The sequence below is a fragment of the Podarcis gaigeae genome (genome assembly GCF_964106915.1).
Source record: "Podarcis gaigeae genome assembly, chromosome: 1".
NCBI lineage: Eukaryota > Metazoa > Chordata > Lepidosauria > Squamata > Lacertidae > Podarcis > Podarcis gaigeae.
Genome location: NC_139678.1, coordinates 20,508,477 through 20,532,204, shown reverse-complemented (window position 1 = coordinate 20,532,204; position 23,728 = coordinate 20,508,477). Strand labels below are relative to the sequence as shown.

Below are 23,728 nucleotides of genomic sequence, written 5' to 3'. Positions count from 1 at the left end.
GGGTCTCTCAGCAGCCCTAAAGAACTACTGAGATACTTGCCCCTCAGGCCTGTGTGCCTTTCAGGGAAGGCAGAAGAGGAGCTGCCTAAGTCATGGTGCTAGTGCCATCAGCCCCTGAAGGACGCCTTAGGCTATTTTGTACTATTTGTTTTGAAAATTGTAAACCACCTTGTGTGTGCCTTGACAGGAAGTTGGTATATATAAATGCAATCAACCAACCAAATGGAAATAATATTAAAAAATAAATCAATATCCAAGCAGGCCTGAAGCTGCAGCACAACCCTGTGGCAGGCTTCCAGGGAGCTGGCTGTTAATTGACTCAATCTAATTATTGCTATGTACGAATGAGGCTTTAATAAATAATAATAATAATAATATACTAATAATTTATTATTTATACCCCACCCATCTGGCTGAGTTCCCCAGTCACTCTGGGCGGCTCCCAATCAAGTGTTAAAAACAGTACAGTGTTACATATTAAAAACTTCCCTGAACAGGGCTGATCCACAAATACAAGGACACAAGGAAGCCAAATGATGTGTGGGGGGGACACCCCCCCAATTAATGCCTGTAGGGTAGCAGAACTTGTGAGGTGAAAGCTGGGTATGAACTGTACATTTAAAGCATATTTAACATGCATGACTTCCCCCCCAAAGCATCATGGGAACCATGCTATGTTAAGGGCGCCAGGAATTGTAGCGCTGTGAGGGATAAACTACAATTCCCAGGATTATTTGTGGGGAGGTGATGTGCTTTAAATGTATGGTGTGCATGCAACCTAAGGCCCCATCCACACTATGCTTTTAAAGTCACTTTAAACAGCCATGGTTTCCACCAAAGAATTCTGGAAAGTGTAGTAGGGTGCTGAGGGTTGTTAGGTCCTTGTTCCATTAACAGAGCTACAATTCCCAGAGGGACTTAACAATGACTCCCACTTCCCCAGGAACTCTGGGAATTGTAGCTCAGGAGAGGTAAGATGAGAGAATCAGAGCATATGAGGAGAGAAGGGAGCATGTGATCATTGCAGCACTTACCTGATAGCCACATGGCCATGATGTCTAAATTAAACCTTAGGTTGCATCTCCCCGTAAACCAGGGTGTGTTTCTATAGAACTAATTAAAATTCCCAGGAGCCAATCCCAGAATATAAACTGCACTAGGTAACAAAAGGAAGATCTATAAATAAACCTGAAGCCAGGTTTCAGAACTCATTAGTGCTCACAGTAATGGGAAGATGAATAAGTGTTCTTAAGAAAATCTGTTGCAATGGTGACATTCTCGTTTTTCATGCTTTAAAAAAAATATCTCTGCTTTCCTTGGCTGAAGATTTTCATTAACAGATTAATGGAACATAAATCATATAAATCAAGTATGACTATAAACTGCCCAGCTCAGAAACAGCAACTTTGGAGCCAAGTTATTTAAAAAGCCAACAGCCAATGAGATTGAGATATTAGCAAGACTAATTTCTGTATGTAACGATGACTGCAGATATGAATTAACCATTAGCTAATTTAATCATTTAATAGGAGAAAAAGACAGGGCACAGAGGACTGGATTGTGATTAAATCAGAAGGATGTGCCATAGCCTTTTGCTTTCAGATGCCTGCAGCCAGAGCCTTTTTTTCAGCTGGAACTCACCAGAACTCAGTTCTGGCACCTCTCAGGGGGCTGCCATTGATATTATAAGAGAACATGGGAGGCACTCATGGCGAGTTCTGGCACCTCTTTTTCTAGAAAAATAGCACTGGGGAGCACATCTGGAGCAGGTCCTCAGACAAGGATCTCAATGTCAGGGCAGGTTCAGATAGTAATCACAGCAGTAACAATATTACATCTGAAAAAAATGTCTGAAGGAAATCAGGTGTGTGTGTGTTTGTGTGTGTGTGTGTGTGTGTGTGTGTGTGTACCTCTGTGTCTCTTAGCCTGGCCTCCAGGGCAGACCTAGGTCCCTTGGTGTTGTCATTGATCCGCAGTCTCTCCTGAATGGTCTTCATCCAATCTACTGCCTTCTCCACGCTGCTGTCAAATTCATCCTGTGGCTGCTGGGTCATTGCATTAGATGAAACTATGGGAGAGAGAGGAGTTTGAACAAGCTTACTTTCTTGAGGCATTACTCTAGTGAAGAACCACTTTGGACTAAGGCTACTCAATGGATTTCAGTCCATTTTTTATATATATAAAGCAAAGTAACCTGCTGCACGTTTCCTGAATTGATATGCAAATCAGAACGCGGTTCAGTTCTCTGAATTCTGTGATGTGGCCACCTCCTTTAAAAAGGCATATTTGGAGAAACAAATTGCATATAAAATGTGCATGGGGGGTATGTTAAAAAATAATCCACTTTTTGTGCAACATTTAAAAAACAAAACAAAACAAAACTCGCAGTTGGATACAGAAAGAGGATGGGACCGATTTACCTGTGAAAAACAGATATGAAATAGGCTGATTGTTCCATCTCTGTGGTATGTAGTTGGGGGGAATTAAAAATCAATAAGCATTACATATTTCCAGTTCCTTGCTCTTTGCTGATTCCAAAACAGGATTTCAGTAGCTTCTCCTAAAGTGTGCAAATGTGCTAATTATCTGCACCATTTGTGCACCTCCATACCAGGGAAAAACGCTTTCTGCTCGTGCCAAATCTGGTATGCCGTTTTGAACCAGGGCCATGTCTGAACTAAGTTCACATGCAGATTGGCAGTGCACCTCTGAATACCAGTTGCAAACTGCAGGCAGGTGAAAGTGCTGTTTTGCTCATGTCCAGCTTGCAGGCTACCCATGGGCTTCTGGCCAGCCACTGTGAGATCAGGATGCTGGACTTTTGGGGCTATTGGCCAGACCCAGCAGGGCTTGCCTCATGCTCTTATGCCTTCTCTCTGCTTGGCTGGCATGCCCCAAACTTTCAGTTGTGAGGCTTCATTACAACAAACATCCTCTGGGCACGTAAAGCTTTCAAATCTGTCACACAAGGTGAGACTTGCCTTCAAGTGGGCAGGGTTCATCTAGGGACAGGGTATATTTCCTCATAGTGAAGAACAAAGGAAAATAGTTTTGAGTGGTGAATATCAAACCTGCCTCTAAGAAGCCTCCACACTGATGGGAATCTGCAATTGCCCAAGCTTCGCTGTGTCAGCTAACGAATTTTACTGGGCCAGGGAGATGATCAATGCCTCTTTACGAGAGGGGGTGGTCCCTGCCTGTTTGAAGGAGGCAGTGGTAAAACCACTCCTTAAGAAACCTTTCCTGGAATCAGAAAACCTAACTACCAGCCAGTTACTAATCTCCCTTTCCTGAGCAAGGTTCTGGAGCGAATGGTCGCAGACCAGATCCAGGCGCTTTTGGAAGAAACTGATTTTCTGGATCCATTTCAATCGGCGTTTAGGGCTGGTTTTGGCACAGAAACTGCTTTGGTCGCCCCCAACATATTTGACTCTCTATTTCCCCGTGACAGTGACCATAACTACATTATGTCTAAGAAAAGCCCTACACAGCTGAGCCAAAATAAAGTTCAAAACTGGAAAAAAACAGAAAACAAAAAATGGCTATTTCTATCCAAATCTCTCCCCCCACCCTGAATTTTCAAAAAACTTTGTGTCCCTCCTTCCACAGAGGCCAATATCTCTCTCTGGCACTAATTCTAAGCATTAGCTTCCTTCCAGAGACATTGACTGTCTATTAAGGACTATTAATCAGTAATCTCCCTAATGATGGAAAGCCAGCAGCCTCCGCAATACCTTTGACTGCCTGAGCAAGGGTTTCTTAAGCATTTCTATCTTGCAAACAGACAAGCGGGGGTGGCTGATAGCTGATCACCTAATTGGCGGCGACAGTGAGCCCCCCACCCCATGAACTTGGCACTGTTTGCGAACCCAGCTTGCAGAAGAACGGCTGGGAGCTCACTTTCAGCTCCCAAATGGTCCTTGGAGCCACATTCCTCACTGTGCCTCACCTGACACCACACATGATGTCAGGTCCAGAGCAGGTGAAATAGCCTTGCAGGCAAAGTTTGGCTTGTATTGGGCCTAGTTAAGGCCACTGAGCTGGATGTTCTCTGTGCCTGCTATAAGATGGTTGGTTACAGAGGGAAGGTAACAAGAAATGCAACAAGAAAAGGCTTTGAGAAAAGTAAACACTGTCCTGATCAACAGAGAAGTGAAATTCCATCAAATTTAGAACTACCACCATCACTTCATTTTGTGATGTCTTTAAATGATTGCAGAATCTCTTTGTTAATTCAGCAGTTTCTCCTGACAGTAAAGACATCGGGGAGGAAGACTCAAGTCTGAGGCCTGATCCCAGTCTCTGCCACAGGCACCACCTCAGTTACCTTCCGTCTAAGCCCCACTATTCAAGCATGTTTGTTTGCTTGCTTTTCTTTATCTATTTATACCTTGCCTTTTTACACCGCAATCCTAGAATCCAAGAATTGCAGCGTTGGAAGGGACAACGGGGGTCATCTAGTCCAACCCCCTTTAATAAAAGGTAAAGGTAAAGGTACCCCTGCCCGTACGGGCCAGTCTTGACAGACTCTAGGGTTGTGTGCTCATCTCACTCTATAGGCCGGGGGCCAGCGCTGTCCGCAGACACTTCCGGGTCACGTGGCCAGCATGACAAGCTGCATCTGGCATGCCAGCGCAGCACACGGAAACGCCGTTTACCTTCCCGCTGGTAAGTGGTACCTATTTATCTACTTGCACTTAATTGTGCTTTCGAACTGCTAGGTTGGCAGGTGCTGGGACCGAACGACGGGAGCGCACCCCGCCGCGGGGATTCGAACCGCCGACCATGCGATCGGCAAGTCCTAGGCACTGAGGTTTTACCCACAGCGCCACCCGCGTCCCTACCCCCTTTAATGCAGGAATCTTTTGCCCTATGTGGGGCTTGAACCCATGGCTCAGAGATTCTGAGTCTCATGCTCTACCAACTGAGCTATTCACATTCCTTACGGGACTCAAGGTGGCATACAGATAAGAATAAGGACCACTAAAAACATAGAAAAAGTAACCATTAAAAAGAAACAATTAAACACTGATAGAATTAAAGCAATATACACAAATATATTAACACCATACCAATCATTACAATGAAAACAGCACACCAGCCCTTTCATTAAAAGTGGTCAGTTTCCCAAAGCCTGTTGGAACAAGAAGGTTTTCACCTGCCAGTGGAAAGACAGCAAGAAGTGAGCCACTCTAGCTTTCCTAAGTAGGGAGTTCAAAATCTGGGAGCCACCACCGAAAAGACTCTGGACAGGTGTAAGTACAACTGTTCATAGGATCTGTATAAGGCCTTAAAGACTTAAAGACCTGGGACCAGATCTAGATTCACATTTGAGGGTGCACTGGGCAAAGGTTCCGCTGTCCCTTTGCCTATCAGCGGCCCCTGTCAGACTCATTTGGCTGTGGAAGCAGAGTGCCCAGCAGCACTGCAGAGCTGGGGCTATAAACTCTTTTTAATTTCCCAGAATGCATCAGCAACAGGCCTTGGCAGATGTGAAAGCATCCCAGATGCAGCTGTCAGCAGGTCACACGGGAGCTTAATGTAATTATCTGTGCTTGTTTCACTTCCCAGTTACTCTATATACAACAGCCGTTAAAAAGAGAAGAGAATAACGAGTAATCTGTTTGGCTTTCTACATCATGTTTTGGGTTTGTCCTTCTTCCCCCTGTCTCAAAGTGCCCTATTTTTAACTGTGTGAATATACTGCTCAGACAGACACACATTTTAAGCATGCCCCCCCCCTCGGTTGGCTTTTCCTTTCTGAGAAAAACAGAGATCTTATCAGAGATGTTTCCCCCTTCCCCCATACAGTGGTTCTCAATCTGTGGATCCTCAGATGTTGTTGGACTGCAACTCCCATCAGCACTGAGCTCTGGCCTTGCTAGCTAGGGGTGATGGGAGTTGTAGTTCAACAACATCTGAGGACCCACAGGTTGAGAAAGGCTGCCCCATCACAAAGCACCATGGGCCACCCCAATGCTTTCAGCATCTCAAACACTAGATACTACAAAAATTATTGGAGAAGCACAAGCCCAGCCCAGAGGCCTACATTTTCAGTTAAGTGGCAACTTAATTTAAATGATTAATCTTAGCAAAGTGAACTGCAGAAACTAGCTACGAGCAACGACTGCATAGCTAGCCAAAAATTCGGGGCATTTCACAAACAAAAGCCTTATTTGCAATCCAGCCTATGATCCTGATTTGTGATCCTAGTCTGCAGGCAAGCTCTAACCATAGTTTACTGTTCAGACAAACTAGAAAACTATGGTCTGTCACAAACAAGGTTAGGAAAATTGAGAATTATGGCATGCGGCCAGAAGAGGGGAGAATTTGGAATCTGTACGAGGGTCTGTGGTTCTTTGGAGCTTGTTCACATAAGGGCAAAATATCTCAATAGGCCAGGATATCAGGAGGTCAATTCTGCACAATATAGGGAATATATATAGCTCACTGGAAGGACAGATCCAGAAGCTGAGGCTCCAGTACTTTGGCCACCGCATGAGAAGAGAAGACTTCCTGGAAAAGACCCTGATGTTAGGAAAGATTGAAGGCACAAGGAGAAGGGGATGACAGAGGACAAGATGGTTGGACAGTGTTCTCGAAGTCACCAACATGAGTTTGACCAAATTACAGGAGGCAGTGGAAGACAGGAATGCCTGGCGTGCTCTGGTCTAAACGATTAAACAACAACAGGCCCTTACAATGCTACCATTCTATGATTCAATAGTGCTGTCTCTGTTGCCTTTTTGGTGCTTATGGAATACCTTTGAAACTGAGATCTTTCCCTGTCTGCATCTGAACTGGAATTGTTTTAAAGGTTTTTTAAAATCATTTTACTGCTTATTGTTTGCTAGCTCATTTTGAAGAAAGAGAGGGATATACCGGTAAATTCAAATAACAAGAACAGAAAGGTATTTAAAATTGTTTATGCAGAAGTGGGGGGGGGGGGACCCAGTCCAAATATGCATTATACAGTGGTACCTCGGGTTACATACGCTTCAGGTTACATACGCTTCAGGTTACAGACTCTGCTAACCCAGAAATAGTGCTTCAGGTTAAGAACTTTGCTTCAGGATGAGAACAGAAATCGTGCTCCGGCAGCGCAGCAGCAGCAGCAGGAGGCCCCATTAGCTAAAGTGGGGCTTCAGGTTAAGAACAGTTTCAGGTTAAGTATGGACCTCCGGAACGAATTAAGTACTTAACCCAAGGTACCACTGTACAGTCATACCTTGGATGCCGAACGCCTTGGTACTCGGACGTTTTGGCTCCCGAACGTCGCAAACCCAGAAGTGATTGTTCTGGTTTGTGAACTATTTTTGGAAGCCGAACTTCTGATGGGGCTTCTGCAGCTTCCAATTGGCTGCAGGAGCTTCCTGCAGCCAATTAGAAGCCGCACTTTGGTTTCCAAACATTTTGGAAGTTGAACGGACTTCCGGAACGAATTCCATTCAACTTCCAAGGTATGACTGTATTCAGAAATCTTCTTTATTATCCAAGGCACTGCAAAATCCAGAGCAGTGTTTTCTTCTGTTTTAAGTATACCATTTAACTATATTGACACTGAAACAAGCGATCCTTGAGAAGGTGCGCTGACACCTTCATTGTCAATATTTGTCATGCAATCCTGAGAACCTTGCAAAACGTCACTGCTGGTGTTCTGTGTATTTTGGGGAGTTATTTTTGTGTCTGTGTTGTCTTATTATATAAGCGTAGAGGTGGATTTGTTTTGGGCTGCTCATTAATGCCGGAGAAAGTGGACATGAAGGGGCAGTTGGGTGTTTTAAGCATTTCAAATGGAAGACATGCTCAACTGCATTGGCTGAAATTGTTTTGTCCATGGGCAGCACATTTACACTACAAAGTTAAAGTGGTTTAAAAGTGGCATAACTGACATGGCTCTACCATCTCACCCAAGGAGGGATGGATCAAGATCTTGCAGATCAAGAAAAGGTTATCACAGCAAAAACTTCAAAACCCTTGGCAACCAAGTATCTCAACCATGTCCTTAATTTTAAATTGCAGAATTTTTAAATTCTGATTGAGCATGGAGATTTTATCTGCTTAGTGGTGTTTTTATGTTTATATTTTGTGCACACATTGCACCAGCTGGCGTTTTAATTTAGTTTGGTAGTTTTACCTGCTTAGTTGTGTAGGCTGTGAAACACATAGCAATTAAGTTCAACATTCCTAGAGTGGACATGAAATGGGACGTTTGCATCAGCCAATAGAAAACTTCCTGTTTCCTCCTGGGCTGGGACAAACTTCCTCTGCATGTGACTAGAGATGGGCGAGACCTTACCTGTCCAGGTGACAAAAGGACCAGGAACAAAGCCCACTCTCTGACTCCATTCCTCATAGAAGCAACATCTCTTTTGCTAGACATGCCCAGTTGGCTTCCAGCCAATAGAACACAAAGGAACTATATCCTTATGGGATAGAATCCACGTGTATATACTTTGTAACTAAGTCTGCCTTCAGGGATCCATCTGTGAACTGAATGTGTGAGTAAACTTCTTTTATACTTTTACACAAGATTGTGTTGTGTCTATTCTTTTTAAGTGGGAGTAAAGGGGATTACCGGGACCCAGGTGGTGCTGTGGGTTAAACCACGGAGCCTAGGGCTTGCTGATCAGAAGGTCGGTGGTTCAAATTCCCGCGACTGGGTGAGCTCCCGTTGCTCGGTCCCTGCTCCTGCCAACCTAGCAGTTTGAAAGCACGTCATAGTGCAAGTAGATAAATAGGTACCGCTCCAGTGGGAAGGTAAATGGCGTTTCCGTGTGCTGCTTTGGTTTGCCAGAAGCAGCTTAGTCATGCTGGCCACACGACTCGGAAGCTGTACGCTGGCTTCCTCGGCCAATATAGCGAGATGAGCGCCGCAACCCCACAGTCGGCCACGTCTGGACCTAATGGTCAGGGGTCCCTTTACCTTAAAGGGGATTACCAGGAATCCTATATTGAGAAGCTTAAATGAGCTTGGAAGAAGCTAACCACTGTGTATTTAAAAAGGGAATGTTAAAACTCTGCTAAATTATAGAACTGAAGAAGTGTGCGTGCACACGAAAACTCAAACCAATAACAAACTTAGTTGGTCTCTAAGGTGCTACTGGAAGGAATTTTTTATTTTGTTTCAACGACAGCAGACCAACACAACTACCTACTTGTAACTAGAACTTGCTAGCGCAAGTTAGGAAGGACATTATGAAACAATATATCCTCTCCTGCCTCCCTGAACATTCCCACAAGTTGTTTGTACATGTTTGAGTTTCCAAAGGCCAGTGTAAAAGCTGATGCAAACAGAATACCTACATCTTGATCTATCAACATGGCTTTACCAAATAAAGATGGGATGGACCAACCAAAGCCTGTCGCATGTCAGTTTTCCTGGTGCTCAGACACGTTTATCCTGCTTTCTGCAGACTTTCAGAAAGAACACATGAAATTGTACACATTGTACACATTTCAGCACTTTCCCCCTGAAGTACACATTCTGTATGCTTTTTAAAACATCACATATTTACAGTTGCACTTCTGTGATCTGAAATGGCATTTCAAAATCTGGAGAAGTGCTCAGTCTGAGAAAGAACGGCAATACTTCATAATGTGTTTCCTAATCCACTCTTTGTTACCAAAGCTGTTCGGATGAAAAGCAAAACAAAAACAGGCTTCTGAAAATTCCTGGCACTCCTTTCTTAAATACACATTTAAGCCAAAAATCTATACTGTACAAGGCTCCTAAATAGCTCCGGCATGTCTCAGATTACCCCACGTTCCACACCTGACTGCCATCCGAATCCCAATTCTTATGCAAATACTGTATAAAAACATGGAGATAAGAGATGCTGCAGAATATTGACCTTGCTGTCAACTAAATTTTACCCACTGAAATTAATGGGCATGGCTAACCTGGACCTAATGACTTTAAATAGGTCTACGCTGAGTAAACCTTAGCTGGAGCAATCTTGGCATTTTCCAGCATTACAACTTTTTCAGAACATTTTCCATTTGGAAATGATCAGCACTCTGAGTTTCCTTTGGAGAAAGCTACTCAAAATATGCTGGAGTGTGTCAAATGTTATACACAGGCATTATCAGATATCCTGGCAGACAGGAGAAGCGACACACTCAAATTTCTGCTGGGGGACTACCTCTTTCTGTGATGTATGTATAATGTTTTGGGGGGTGGTCTTCAGCTACAATTTCAAAAATCTATATAAGAGCTTGCACACCAATGTTCTGGGTTCCTCTGCTCCCTTCCCTCCCTGCATGGGGTGATCAGGGGACCCTGGTGCGACAGTATAATAAAGATCATGCTTACTAGCTGCTTTGCTTCTCAATATTCTCTGGTTGGCCTCTGTTATTTTCTCCTACCGATAGAGAACCTACATAAGGACTCTATGCGGGATCTTGGATACCCCATGAGGGAAAAAGAAGCAGTTTTTTCTTATAACACTATTCTGTTCTTTAAGCGCGTATACACTGTGAAGAGTAGCTTGCAACAATTTAAAATGGCAATGTCATGAAATGCAACAAAAAAGCAACCATCAAATAGTTCAAAAAACACAATGAAAAGGCACAGACCGCAGCTAAAAATTACATTAAAAAAAGAACAACAGCAGTAGATACTTAGCAGACAAAAGCCTCCTGAATAACCATGCCTTTTGTAATCTGAAAAAGACAGCCACAGGTTATCTGCATTGTGCAGACCCTCCCTTTTCAGAACTGCCAGTAAACATTACATGGAACTTACCTTCAACTTTCAGGCTGTAATCCTTAGCAGGTGTCTGGTGAAAACAGCCCAAATCTATGAAGCCAGCTTCACTTCCCTGAAATAAGAGTTATATTTTTATCCATATATCAAAGGACAGAAGAGCTCTTGCACTGATGTTTACCTGGTATCACCAGATTGAATTGGCTCCTCTCCTACTGCAGGCAGCAATCAAGATTCAGAGCACTTCAAAACTAGGGGCATGCGTCTGCTAACACAGGGCAAAAACTGTATTTCAAAGGACGGTTGACTTGGTGACCTGTCTGCCTGCTCAGTCAGTCTGTCATCCTGAAGTTACCTGCTACCTGCTGAGAGGTCACTTCAAGGCCCCTATGCTCCCTTCTCAGGGTTCTTTATCTTTAAATCAGACTTTGACCGGACAGCTCTTCAAATAAAGGATGTCTTCAAATAGAGGACTGTCTTCCGGCAGCTGTTAAAACAGAGCCCCATCCTCTGAAATGTAGGGCACCCAACCACCCTAAATACAGATTAAGTTTCATTTTAATATTGCTTAGAAAACCGGCAGGGAAATGCAACACCAGACAATCTCATAGATTACTTTCATCTCGGGGATTTCCCCAACGCATTAAGTGATTGAAAAGAATGGCTGTTGCTGTTATTGCTTTTATAATGCATGCTGGTTACTCTTTCCTATATGATAGCCACAAATCCTGTTTTAACATTTCAGCAGCACTGGTTAGCTTTGATATGACCCTCAAAGCAATGTAGTAAAAGTTAAGGTTACTAGTACGCAAATGCCCCTTTCCCCTAAAAATGGAAAAAAATAAAATATTGGACAATGGCAGTTAAGTTACAAGGGGTGGAATTAAAACACTGCAGTTTGCCAGGTGGAAAAATCCCCTCTGCTCCCCTGCACACTGTTCTGGAGGTCCTCCCACCTACCCACCCCCAGCCCATTTCAGACTTCTGCTGACGCAGCTCCTTAGTTGAATCCCACCCTCAACAATTTAATTGAGTGATCCTTGCTGCATCATAACAATTATTCAAAGCTACTCCTAATGCTGGGAGTTGACAGCATTAATATAACACGGCACAGCAAGTCAAGGACGCAACATGGGAGTCACTAGGATTAGTATGCACAACTTTTTTATTGTAAACCGCTTACAGGGTTTTGCTACAATCGAGCAGCATATAAATTACGTTAAATCAGGTGTAAATAGGTGTAAGCTCTGTTTATCCTTTTTCATGCAGCATGCAGGAGTGTAGTGCTGTGGCTGAATTCACCAGCCTACCTGCAAAAAGTTACAAACTACTGCTCTTTTGAGCGTACTTTTTGCAAACCTTAATAACAGATCACCTGGCAAACCAGCAGGGGGCTTTGTGGCAAAGCTTAATTGTTTCTGAAGTTAGAAATTAATTGCAAGTCCTGCAGGATGCCCCGTGCCAAAAACACAATCATATCCTTAATGGCATGGTAGCATCATTAATTGCAGGATGAAAGCGCAACTATGCTAATGCTGTTCTTGTTTGCACCACGAGAAAACTTATTAGAGAAGACTATCTGATCACAATCGCTCTGGGCACCAAACTTTTGGAAGGTTCTCAAAGCCATGTGCTCCAGGATAATTAAAACTGCTCCTAGATGATCTAGCCATTCAGCTTCTTTTCATAACAGCATCAGCCCTGAGTGCTTCATATTGCAAAACAACCCTGACAAAAAGCAAATACCAGTTATGCAAAGGCTTGCCTGAATCTGAGAAGACTGACCAACAACTCCATCTCCACGCTGCTCTCCCTTCAGGAAGCAAATCAACTGTTACAATCCCCACATTGCACAGATAAGTTTTTGAACCGCAGAACACAGTTTTGGAATTGAGTAAAATAGGCTGTTTTCTAGCATGACTCATTTTTGCCTGGACTTCTGCAGTTTTCCATAAATTAGTCACCCACCCTCCCACTGAGCATATATGCCAGGCATTGTGGGTCAGAGGCACAGACAGCATCTGGTTTCAATCCCTGAAAGTATTTCTTTCTCAGCCAACTGGTACATTCAATTCTGCAAGGACGCTGGAGTATCATAGGAACATAGGAATCTGCCTTCCACCAAGTCAGACCTTGGTCCACCTAACTCAGTCTAGTCTACAGCAGCCTTTCTCAACCTTGGATCCCCAGAAGTTGTTGGACTACAAGTCCCATCATCCCTGTGTTGCTAGCTAGGGATGGTGGGAGTTGTAGTCCAACAACATCTGGGGACCCAAGGTTAAAAAGGGCTGCCTTGTAGTGACTGGCAGTATCATCATCTGCATTTCAAGGTTTGTTTCGCTCATGCTGGAGAAGAGGAGCAAGCAGGAGTGATCAAGCAGCACAACACAAACCAGGAACATGGATTCATCGTGATGTGCAAATTAAGAGCCTTAATAGTATAGTTATGACATGCTTTTATAAATCTTTAGGTGCCTTGATTGGGGAGATATGGGAATGTAAGTTCAAATCCCCACTCAAACAACAAAGCCAATTAAGTGGGCTTGGGCTTATTCAACTTATAATAATATAATAATAATTTATTATTTATACCCTACCCATCTGACTGGGTCTCCCCAGCCACTCTGGGCGGCTTCCAACCAAATATAAAAAACAATACAGCTTCGGACATAAAAAACTTCCCTAAACAGGGCCGCCTTCAGGTGTCTTTTAAAAGTAAAATAGTTGTTTATTGCCTTGACATCTGCTGGGAGGGCATTCCATAGGGCAGGCGCCACTACTGAGAAGGCCCTTTGCCTGGTTCCCTATAACCTCACTTCTCACAGCGAGGGAACCGCCAGAAGGCCCTCAGTGCTGGATCGGATTGTTGTGCAGCTAAAATGCTGCTTTGAGCTTCTTCATATTGAAGAATGGGACACAGCTGTAGCAAGCCATAAATTTAATAGGATTTGGAGAATTCGCAACCAGACACGATGTGGAGAATTCACAATTAGGATTTGGAGAACCTCTCTCTGTTTCAAATACAAAACGAGAAGTTGTCCTCTGAAGTTAGAGCAAAACTTAACTTTCTGTGTGCATTTCTTTTTTTGCAAGTAGTAGATAGAGGCAGGAGAGGATGGGAGAAATGAAGAAGAAACAGAAAGGAAGTAATGAGTAAGAGGGGAGAGGAAAAAAAGCCCAACTAAGATCAGTTTATAGAACAGGAATTAAAAGAAGATGCTTTATGCAGGGAAGTGCTGGGACTTAGAAGCTATGCTGCAGATGCAGAAGATCCCAGTTTTAATCACTGGTCTCTTCTCTTCAAAGCAGCAGGGCTTAAGAAGACCCTTCATGAGATCTGGAGACCTACTGTCAAGTTAAGGAAGCCCGGGGCTGGGGAACCTGTGGCCTTCCACATGTTGCCAGACAACATCTCCCATCATCCCTGACCACTAGCCATGTTGGCTGGAGCTGATGGAAGCTGGAGTCCATCTACATCTGGAATGCCAGAGGTCCTTTGTCCCTGCAGTAGACAATCCTGAGCTAGGTACCGGTCTTCCTCTGTATAAGGCAACTTCATATGCAACCTTAACACCCATGACTCTTTTTCCAGGGATTGAGGCAATGAGAGCTTTCCTTTTCTTTACGTATTTTTGTTAAGCAGTAGTACTATTGCAAACAGCAGGTGCAGAGGCAGTTTTAGGAGAATGCGACTGGCTCACCGGCACTAAGCATCAAAATGAAAAGGGCGCCACAACAACATTCCCCTGGTCCTATCTCTCCCCTATCCCACTTAACAGCTATTTATTTAACAAAAATCACGTATGCACCTGATGGCGAATGTTACATCTACTGTAGTTTGGCCTTAACACACACTGAAACCTAATATTTTACTTCCTCCTCTTTTAATACTGTCAACTAGTCCCCATTCATCAGGCGTCTTGTCAGTTTTTATAAGTTTCAAACATTACTCTTCTGTGCAAGTTAACAGGTTTATTTGATGGTGACCTGGGCTCCACAGAGTTTTTCCTTGGGGATTATCTCTATTTAAATCTTATTCGCCTTTTCAACAGAGGCACCCCTGCTGTGTGCTGGCCTTTAGTTGCATAAAGGGATTCTCTGGAGTCAGACAGCGGCCTGCTCTTCCCCTGTCATCTATACAGCTCTTCCCCTGTCATCTATACAGTCATGTGGGAGACAAACAGGAGAAATTGAACCATTTATTTGCTTACTTATTTCACAGCGTTTATATACTGCTTGATTGCAATAAAACCTCAAAGTGGTTTACAAAAAAATATAAAGAAAGAAAGAATAAAATTGCCATGGAGAACCAGTTAAAATCAATGATTTAAAACAGTAAAAATATAATAATTAAGATCAATGATAAGCTAAAAACCAGATTAAAACATGTGCTGGTATTCTACGGGTCTGGACAGACCGCTTGCCTAAACAAAGGTGTTTTTAGCAAGCACTGAAAAGAATACAGCAAAGTTGCCTGCCTGGTGTCAATAGGCAGGAAGTTCCAAAGTGCATGTGCTGTCACACTTCAAGCTATATTTCTTACAAATATAAGAAGCAAATATTATGTGGCCAGTTTTGCAGATCGAAGTGGTTGAGGAGGCATATATGCATAGCTGTCAACTTACAGATTTGAAAATAAGGGACCAGCAGCCTCAAAAATAAGGGATCAGCAGCCAAAATAAGGGATTTTCCTAGCACACGTATGTTCAACTTCTGGGCCCCTCCGAGCCAAAGGCAGAAAGCCCAGCCAGCAGCCAAACAAAGCCTCAAGTGGTGGTTCCCACAGCACAGCAACCCAGCAAAGGGGATGCAGCAAGGAAAACCACCGTCACCTCTCCGCTGGGAAGCGCTGAGCAAAGGCGAGTCCCCAGGCAATGTGGCCGATTTGATCGGCACAAGGCATGCAAGCTCCACCCCCCAGTCATTCTTAGACTCCTTATTGGGTGAGCAATGCAGCCAAGCAACACAGTTGGAGCCTCCCTCCTTCCTGGCTGGCAGGGAGGGAGGGAGAGGAGCTGCTTCCTTTGAAACCTGGGAAATTTAAGGGACATCATCAATAAGGGACAGCAGCAGGACATGGCACTGGGATAAGGGACTTTCCCACCAAATAAGGGACGGTTGACAGATATGCATATATGGGGGAAGGAGATTTTGCAAGACTCTTGTTTCCTTTAATATATAAAATGGACTCCTCCTAGTTTCTGCCTTATTCTATTTTTTCCTGTTTCAACAGTTTCAGATGGAGTTTTGACAAAGCTTAGCTTTTTCAATCGCACAAGGAACCCAGAGTACTGCCTAATACCAGGTCAAATGATTTGTCTGTGGTGCTGAATGCAGCAACCCCTTCAGCTGCCAGTCAAAGTTCTATCCCATCAACAGCTTCTCTGATCTTTCTGTAACTGGAAATGCCAGTACAGTAGTTTCAACTCAGGAGCCTTCTGTATGCAGCAAGTCAAGCTGTACATTACATGACTAGGAATCCGCAATGGAAGTGATTTGTGGACATTTATATCTTAATGTTTTGATGGGATTGTTTTAGTGGGCATTTTTGTTTACTCCATATGCTGTGCAACCATTTTCTATGTTTTTGTAAACCACTTTGAAGCCATTTCGGCATTAGGCAGTACAGACGTGCCTTGGATCCTGAACACTTTGCAAGTTGAAAGTTTTGGATCCCAAACACCGCAAACCCAGAAGTGAGTGTTCCGGTTTGCAAACATTCTTTGGAACCCGAACGTCCAATGCGGCTTCTGATTGGCTGCAGGACCTTCCTGCAGCCAATCGGAAGCCGTGCCTTGGTTTCTGAACGTTTTGGAAGTCAAACGGACTTCCGGAATGGATTCCGTTTGACTTCCGAGGTACCACTGTATATAAATTAATAAATTCTACTCATAATAATACTTGTGCCCCTTTTGCAGGACAGATTCCTGCATGGCTTGAAACCAGTACAGCTGCTTTATTATATTTGTGTTATTGGCTGCCTTGTGACCATTTGGTGGAAAGACAGGATACAAATATAACAAAGCAACAACAAGCAAGCTAATAAACAAATGTTCTCAATGAGAAAGTAGCTCAGATAGCCAGGGTTGTCAGCTTGAATAAAATATTAGGGGGGGCAGGTAAGCCCTTCTTCGCATAACTGATCACATGACATGGTACACACCCACACCCACACACCATTTGAACGCCAATGTGCCTATCAACTTTGAGGGGGCCCCAGTCCTCTCAGATATTTTTTTGGGGGGCTGAAGACCCTTCTGCCCCTAGGAATTGGCTCCTATGCAGATAGCTCAGCCAGACATTTAAGTCTGCATGGTAAAAGGAAATAATTTCAAACCATGCAGCAAATCCTCTCCCATAGCCAGGTATTAGAGATAACAAATCTCAAAGTTCCCTGTGAAAAGGGATTGACTGTTAAACCACTCTGGGAACTGCAGGTCTGGGAGGGGAACAGGGGTCTTGCACCAGCTCTCAAACCCTTAGCAAACTACAGCTCCCAGATTTCGGGGCGGGGGGCCATGTCTGTTCAAAGTGATATCACAATGCTTTAAATGTATGATGTGAACATGGCCTTAATTCACCTGGAAATGGTGAGAACTACTGTCAGGGATTTTTGAACTAATTCAGCAAACTTTGTTTAACCAAGCTACAGTAGTTCATTCTGTGCAGTGCAAATGCTGCACTGCCTGTCCTTGATCTAGGAACCTCCCAGACAAAAAAATTGAGATGCAGTAGTAGGAAGGGTTTTGATAGCATCCTGGTGTGGTCTTGTACCAGGAGTAATTCTGCAGCTAGATGTGGGCTTAGCTGCAGTTGACCATAAATCCATCAGGTCTTCTCTTGGATTTGCTGAATGATGGACAAGGAAACCTTCTCCATTAAACGCACAGAAAGTGATGGAGTTACTGAAAGGATTATTTTGGCCCACTAATTAATCTGCAGTACTTAACTGGTGCCGCCCTTTGCCGTCTAGTGTCTGTTTTCAGGGTAAAGGTAAAGGTACCCGTGCCCGTACGGGCCAGTCTTGACAGACTCTGGGGTTGTGCGCCCATCTCACTCAAGAGGCCAGGGGCCAGCCAGAGCCGCACACGGAAACGCCGTTTACCTTCCCGCTGGTAAGCGGTCCCTATTTATCTACTTGCACCCAGAGGTGCTTTCGAACTGCTAGGTTGGCAGGCACTGGGACCGAGCAGCGGGAGTGCACCCCGCCGCAGGGATTCGAACCGCCGACCTTTCGATCGGCAAGTCCTAGGCGCTGAGGCTTTAACCCACAGCGCCACCTGCTTCAGGGTGGAAGCCTGCAACTCTCCTCTGTGCCTGTAAGGCTTTTAAGGCAAAGAAGGGAGCTTTTTAAACTAGCCCAGCATGTATCTAAGTGTGATCACAAAAGGGCGCTCACTGGGAGACTGCTGGGTAATAAATAGTTAAGAACGCTTTTATGCATTGCTAGCATTCAACCTGCAGGGAATGCCAGCGTCCAGCCCTGGCACATGAAAAGAAGTGTGTCTGAACATGCACAGAGCACCTTTTTCCTCGCCCATGAAAAGGGGACAATGCTGGCCTGAGTGACGCTGGCCCTTTTCATCTTAGAATTTGGGCACTGCCTAAATCCTCAAGGATTAAGAAAGCAACTTAAGAATATTGCCAGCGCAGAATAATTTCAGGGTGGCGATAACCTTGCAGCTGCCTGACTGTAAGAATTCTCCCTAAGCAGGCTTTTTGAATCATATGTTTATCCCTGCTCATCTCCCTGCTTAAACTGGGATTTGGCACTCTATGAGAAAACAGGCTTCCCTCAAAAGAGGTACCAGTCACGGGATGTTGCCTGGGGACAGGAGACATTTACAATTCATGTGGCTTTGTAGTGATTTTGTTAGCTCCAGGTGGCTGACAGCAAGTCCAGTGCCTGATGGGAAAGATCTGTATATACCATAACAAAGGCAGATTTAAAGAGGGATTTATTTAAAAGAGGATCTGGTGGCTTTGAAGAATGCAATGAAGAGATTTACTACCCTTCCAAATGTACAGTGGAAGATAGCACAGCGACTCTGGACAATTGAGTGTGTGTATGTGTAGCACTGGCAGCTGTTCCAATATTTTTAAGTGATACCATCTCCAAATGGCTGCTCCTTACTCTCCTCTCCCCTTCCACAGAGGATATATTTTATTTACTTATACACAAATGCTCAAAGCAGCAAATGAAGTAGAAAAGCAAACACAGGAAATAACATTAGCAACATGGAGCTCCAACCCAGAAATGCACATGGCATGAGCCACACACAATCAGGTCTTGTGGCTGACTTTTGTAAAAGCAGTGGGTCAGTTCAGGTACCATAATCCCTGTGTAATAAAACGTGGGTAAAATCTACAGCTTATCCTTACACCTGAACGGGAAACTGTGACTTAATGGCCTGGTTCAGGATGTAATTTAGTTCCATGCAACAGAGGCTCTCTCACACTTCCCCTTTCCCTCTCCTTTGGTGCAGTTGCAAGCAGTGGTGGAGGAACCCTCTCCTGCAGCGGGACGCTGAGGGGCAGGGCAAACTGCTCAGTGATGCACGCACAACATCTGTACGGAGTGCGCATGCGTGGCATCCCGTACAGAGTGTGCATGTGCGGCAGCCGGTACGGTCGCCGTGTGAGAGGCAGCCCATACTGACTGCATGTGCCCTTGGCCACTCTACAGCTGGGGGGAGGAAGGGGTGTCACCTGGGGTGGCCTGCCCCCTCCGCCTACCACTTCATACGCCCCTGGTTGCAAGGAGATCAGAAGCATCCGCGCCCATGTTTAAACTACCCACAGTTTCTCACTATGTCTGAAAAGGATAAAACAGTGAATAGCTAAAACCATAGTTTACGGAAATACACCAAGGTCAAATCATGGTTTATGATCCTGATTCATTCCAATAAAACCTTTAAAGTATCTACAGTTTCCAATTCGGATGTTGATGACAAACTGAGGTTAACATAAGAACATAAGAAGAGCCTGCTGGATCATGCTAACCTTCCCTCTGGTCCAGCATCCTGTCTTACAGGGGCCAACCAAATGCTTCTGGGAAACCCACAACCAGGACCTGAGCTTCTGCAGTTTCCAGCAACTGATATTCAGAAGCATCACCGTCTTCTTTGACTGTGGAGGCAGCGCACAGCCCCCATAGCTAGCAGCCGCTGATAAGTCTTATTCTCCAGCCCACTGCCCAGAAATGCACCAAGCTGCTGGCAGCTCCATTCTTCCTCTGCCAGCACACGGTGGGCTAGCAATTTTCTGTGCAGGCTAATGACTTTTGAGGAAATTATTTCCAAAGCTGTGAAGCCACAGTCCGCACACAACTCCCACGCCAAGCCCTTTGTGCTGAATAAACACAGCGACGGGCCAAGCTGCCTCCTCCCAAACTTCACAGGGGTTTTTGCCAGCTTGTGTCACGCAGAACATAACACAGGCCGTCACCTGCCACTTTCTGCTGCATTCCGCCAGGAATGAAAAATGTGTGTCTTCCCAGGGGCCCAAGAGAAACCTGTCAGGTCACATGTGCAATGTAAGCAATGCGACTCCCATTAACCTGTCACTAATTCAGCCTGGAGAGAATGGCGTGTTGTGCTTTATTTCTTTTAAGGGCTGTGCTCCTCAGGTTCTCCGCTGAAGTTGCCAGGAAGATAGTTAAGCTGTCAGTTAAAGAGTTGGGAGGAGGCCAACTCCTCTTAAACCACCAGACGCTGATCAGATAGTAATGACTCTCAGTCACCGCTGACCTGATCTGGAGAGACACCAGCCACTCAGGTCTCAAATCTCTTTATTAAAGCTCCTTCGGGTCGGTTAGCAGAGTCACCTTTGACTGGTTAGGTACAGGTGCCTACTTGGGGAAAAAAAAGTTTAGCGGAACTGTCCCCTTGCCATTCATTTGTTCCAGTAATTACTGGTATTGCAGGCTTTAAGTGCTTCAGGTAGTAGATTAATCAACTAAATGCTAGTTGATTAATTGGCAGGGATCATTTTAATGGGTTCAGGCAAACATAACCACTGGGTCTGAGAGTTAAGGACAGAGTTATCTGGCTGTATTTAAGCACCTGATTCTTGTTTGAGGTGACTTATACTGCTGTTTATTTCATTTTGAAATGGCACCCCAGCGGTTGCCAATCCCTTTGGGGCTTGGGGGCAGATTTGCAAACTGGAGAAACAGTGGTGGGCAGCACGACACAGCGTAACCGTGCACAAACCATGTGGATACATGGTGCAACCACCAACGCACTACACCAGCTCCCTGATCCTTTCAGCTGGAATTATTTGATTCAGAGACCTTCTCTGCATGTAAGGCAGGTGATCTACCCACTGAGATATGCTGCATAACTGGGGATATTAGGTGCCTTCCCTGATGCCACATCACTGGTGATATGCATTAAATCCTCTATGGTCATGCTGCTTAACTTATACCAGCCTTGTATTTAAGCACGAGCTTGGCAGCCGTAGGCAAGAAGGCACCGCACAGAAGCGAGTAAGCAGGCTGGCAGAAAATACTTCCTCCTGCTATGGGAATGCAGTGGGCAGCTGACTCAGACACAGAGCTCTCCGTCTCTCCCCCCCCCCCCCCGGGTATTATTATTATTATTTTACAAGGCTGGTTCTCAGATGAAAAAGCTCAAATAGCCTTGCCAGCCAAACGGTTGTATTGTTGTGCTGTGGGTTTTCTGGGGGAACTGTTAAATTGGCAGCATTTCGGGGGGGGGGGGCTTTATGCAAACCAGGCCAATTTGCATATGACAATTTTCATTGTTTTTCTTTTTTTCTTTTAGTTTGGATTGGACTTGTCATCTGAACGAGCATTCTTTTCCCACGGGCGTTTTCCAGAGATGATTTGAAAACTTTCACGCTGGGTTAAACAAAATAGCGACTTCACCCGGAAAATCTGTTTTCCGGGGTAAGCTTTTTGGCATTTCCCCTCTTGTTGCCCTGACACATTCCTGGGCTACCCCTCTGAGCACATGCAGTCTACAGTTGCAAAGCGCAGCATGGGAATGACTGGAGAGTCAGTGCTGTGGGGCAATTCCTTGCAAGCTGACCCATTAGAAAGGAAGGGCTCTAGCCTCCTGCTTCATCTGACATTCTTCAGTCTTTCCTTCCAAGAAGATCAGAGGTTGTGTGTGTGTGTGTGTGTGTGTGCACGCAAGGACACAGACCAGCAACTCACTTGCATCCACATGCAAGGAATGGTCACCAGCTGTGTTTGAATCTACTTAAAGATAAGTTTTACATTTAACAACAACAACATTTTTTATTATTTATACCCCGCCCATCTGGCTGGGTTTCCCTAGCCACTCTGGGAGGCTCCCAACAGAACATTAAAAACATGATAAAAGATCAAACATTAAAACTTCCCTAAACAGGGCTGCTTTCAGATATCTTCTAAAAGTCAGATAGTTGTTTATTTCCTTGATGGGAGGGCGTTCCACAGGGCAGGAGCCACTACCAAGAAGGCCCTCTGCCTGGTTCCCTGTAACCTCCCTTCTCGCAGTGAGGGAACAGCCAAAAGGCCCTCAGCGCTGGACCTCAGTGTCTGGGCTGAATGACGGGGGTGGAGATGCTCATTCTGGTATACTGGGCCGAGGCCGTTTAGGGCTTTAAAGGTCAGCACCAACACTTTGAATTGTGATTGGAAACATACTGGGAGCGCCAATGTTGGTCTTCAAGGACTGGTGTTATATGGTAGTAGTAGTGGTGGTAATAATAATAATAATAATAATAATACCAAACCTTCCTAATGGTGCAGCAATAAAACCGCTAGAACATTTAGCAAAGCTGAGCAGGGCCTGGTCTGGTCTCAGATTGGATTGGGGTCTCTGTGTTGAGATTCCTGTATTACAAAGAGTTGGACTAGAGCGCTTCTCAACCTGTGTGTCCCCAGATGTTGTTGGACTACAACTCCCATCATCCCTGAGCTCTGGCCTTGCTAGCTAGGGGTGATGGGAGTTGTAGTTCAACAACATCTGGGGACCCACAGGTTGAGAAAGGCTGATTAGATGATCCTTGGGGTTGCCTCCAACTCTACAATTCTCTGACTCTAACAACACCAGAAAAAAGTGATCAGCCAAACATAGGAAGCTGCATTCTGTTGAGTCAGATGCCTTACTTCCTCTAGCTCAGTGTTATCTATAATGACTAGCGATAGCTTTCCAGGGTTTTAGACGGTGGATATTCCTAAGCCTTCCTTGAGATGCCAAGGATTGAACCTGGAATCTGAATGCAAAGCAGAACCTACAGCCCTTCCCCAAACGTCTATGATGCTGTTATATTTGCCTTAGAAAGCATTGCCTTTCTCTATGCAGAGTAATCAAGACCTAAAGTCTAATTTCTGCACAACATGGGCAAAGCCAGCCCACTAATTATGCGCTTGAGCCAGAAGAACAAAAATTTGCCTTGCAAAACCCAATAGGCTAGAGGGTGGGGGAAGGGATCTCGTTCTTCCATGATGCAGATTAGGCCAGAAGCAGTGCGTCCTATCATTAAAATTGGTCCGAACTGCTTAATATAGCCAAAACGAAGAGCTCAACCTCCTGTGAGTCACTGTCCTTGCAGGAAGGCTGATGGCTTCCTGGGAGGGACTCAATTCAATTTCTTGGTTTCAGGGTGGATTTCAGTGAGTGACGAAGAGACCAGGCCTCCAGAGCCCTGATTTACTCTCCTAAAATGGTGATTCATTTCTGCAAAGCACAGTGTTCTTAATAAATGACATCTGTTTGTTCCTTTCACTAACCCTGTAGGGTTGAAAGTCAGCCTTGCAGCCTACCCCTGCAAAACTGGTTTGTTCAGAAGAACCATCTGTTGTCTGAACTGGGCAGCCAGATATGTAGGGCTGGCCATTGTGTGGCCCTCTAGATGTTGTTGGATGACCGCTCCATCATCCTTGACCTTTGGCCATGCTGACTGGGGCTGATGGTAGTTGGGGACCAACAACATCAGTGAGGCAACAGGGTCCGCATTCCAGACCCAGAGAGAGAAATGTCCAGTACTGAAGACAGGGCTTGAATT

At 44.8% G+C, this 23,728-nt stretch overlaps 1 protein-coding gene across 2 annotated transcripts in view; it reads right to left on the bottom strand.

The window, feature by feature from the left end:
* SYNE3 (spectrin repeat containing nuclear envelope family member 3) overlaps positions 1-23,728 on the bottom strand; it is a 90,230-nt gene that overhangs the window by 55,541 nt on the left and 10,961 nt on the right. Inside the window, exons 1-3 of one of the 2 annotated variants that reach the window (XM_083732369.1) lie at positions 12,474-12,585; positions 10,748-10,823; positions 1,911-2,068 (exon numbers count right to left, since the gene is read on the bottom strand). In XM_083732369.1, the coding sequence (XP_083588495.1) occupies positions 1,911-2,054 (144 nt within the window). In that variant the 5' untranslated portion in view covers positions 2,055-2,068; positions 10,748-10,823; positions 12,474-12,585. Of the gene's footprint in view, positions 1-1,910; positions 2,069-10,747; positions 10,824-12,473; positions 12,586-23,728 lie in introns of those variants that run through there. The other variant, XM_083732368.1, reaches the window with a different exon arrangement.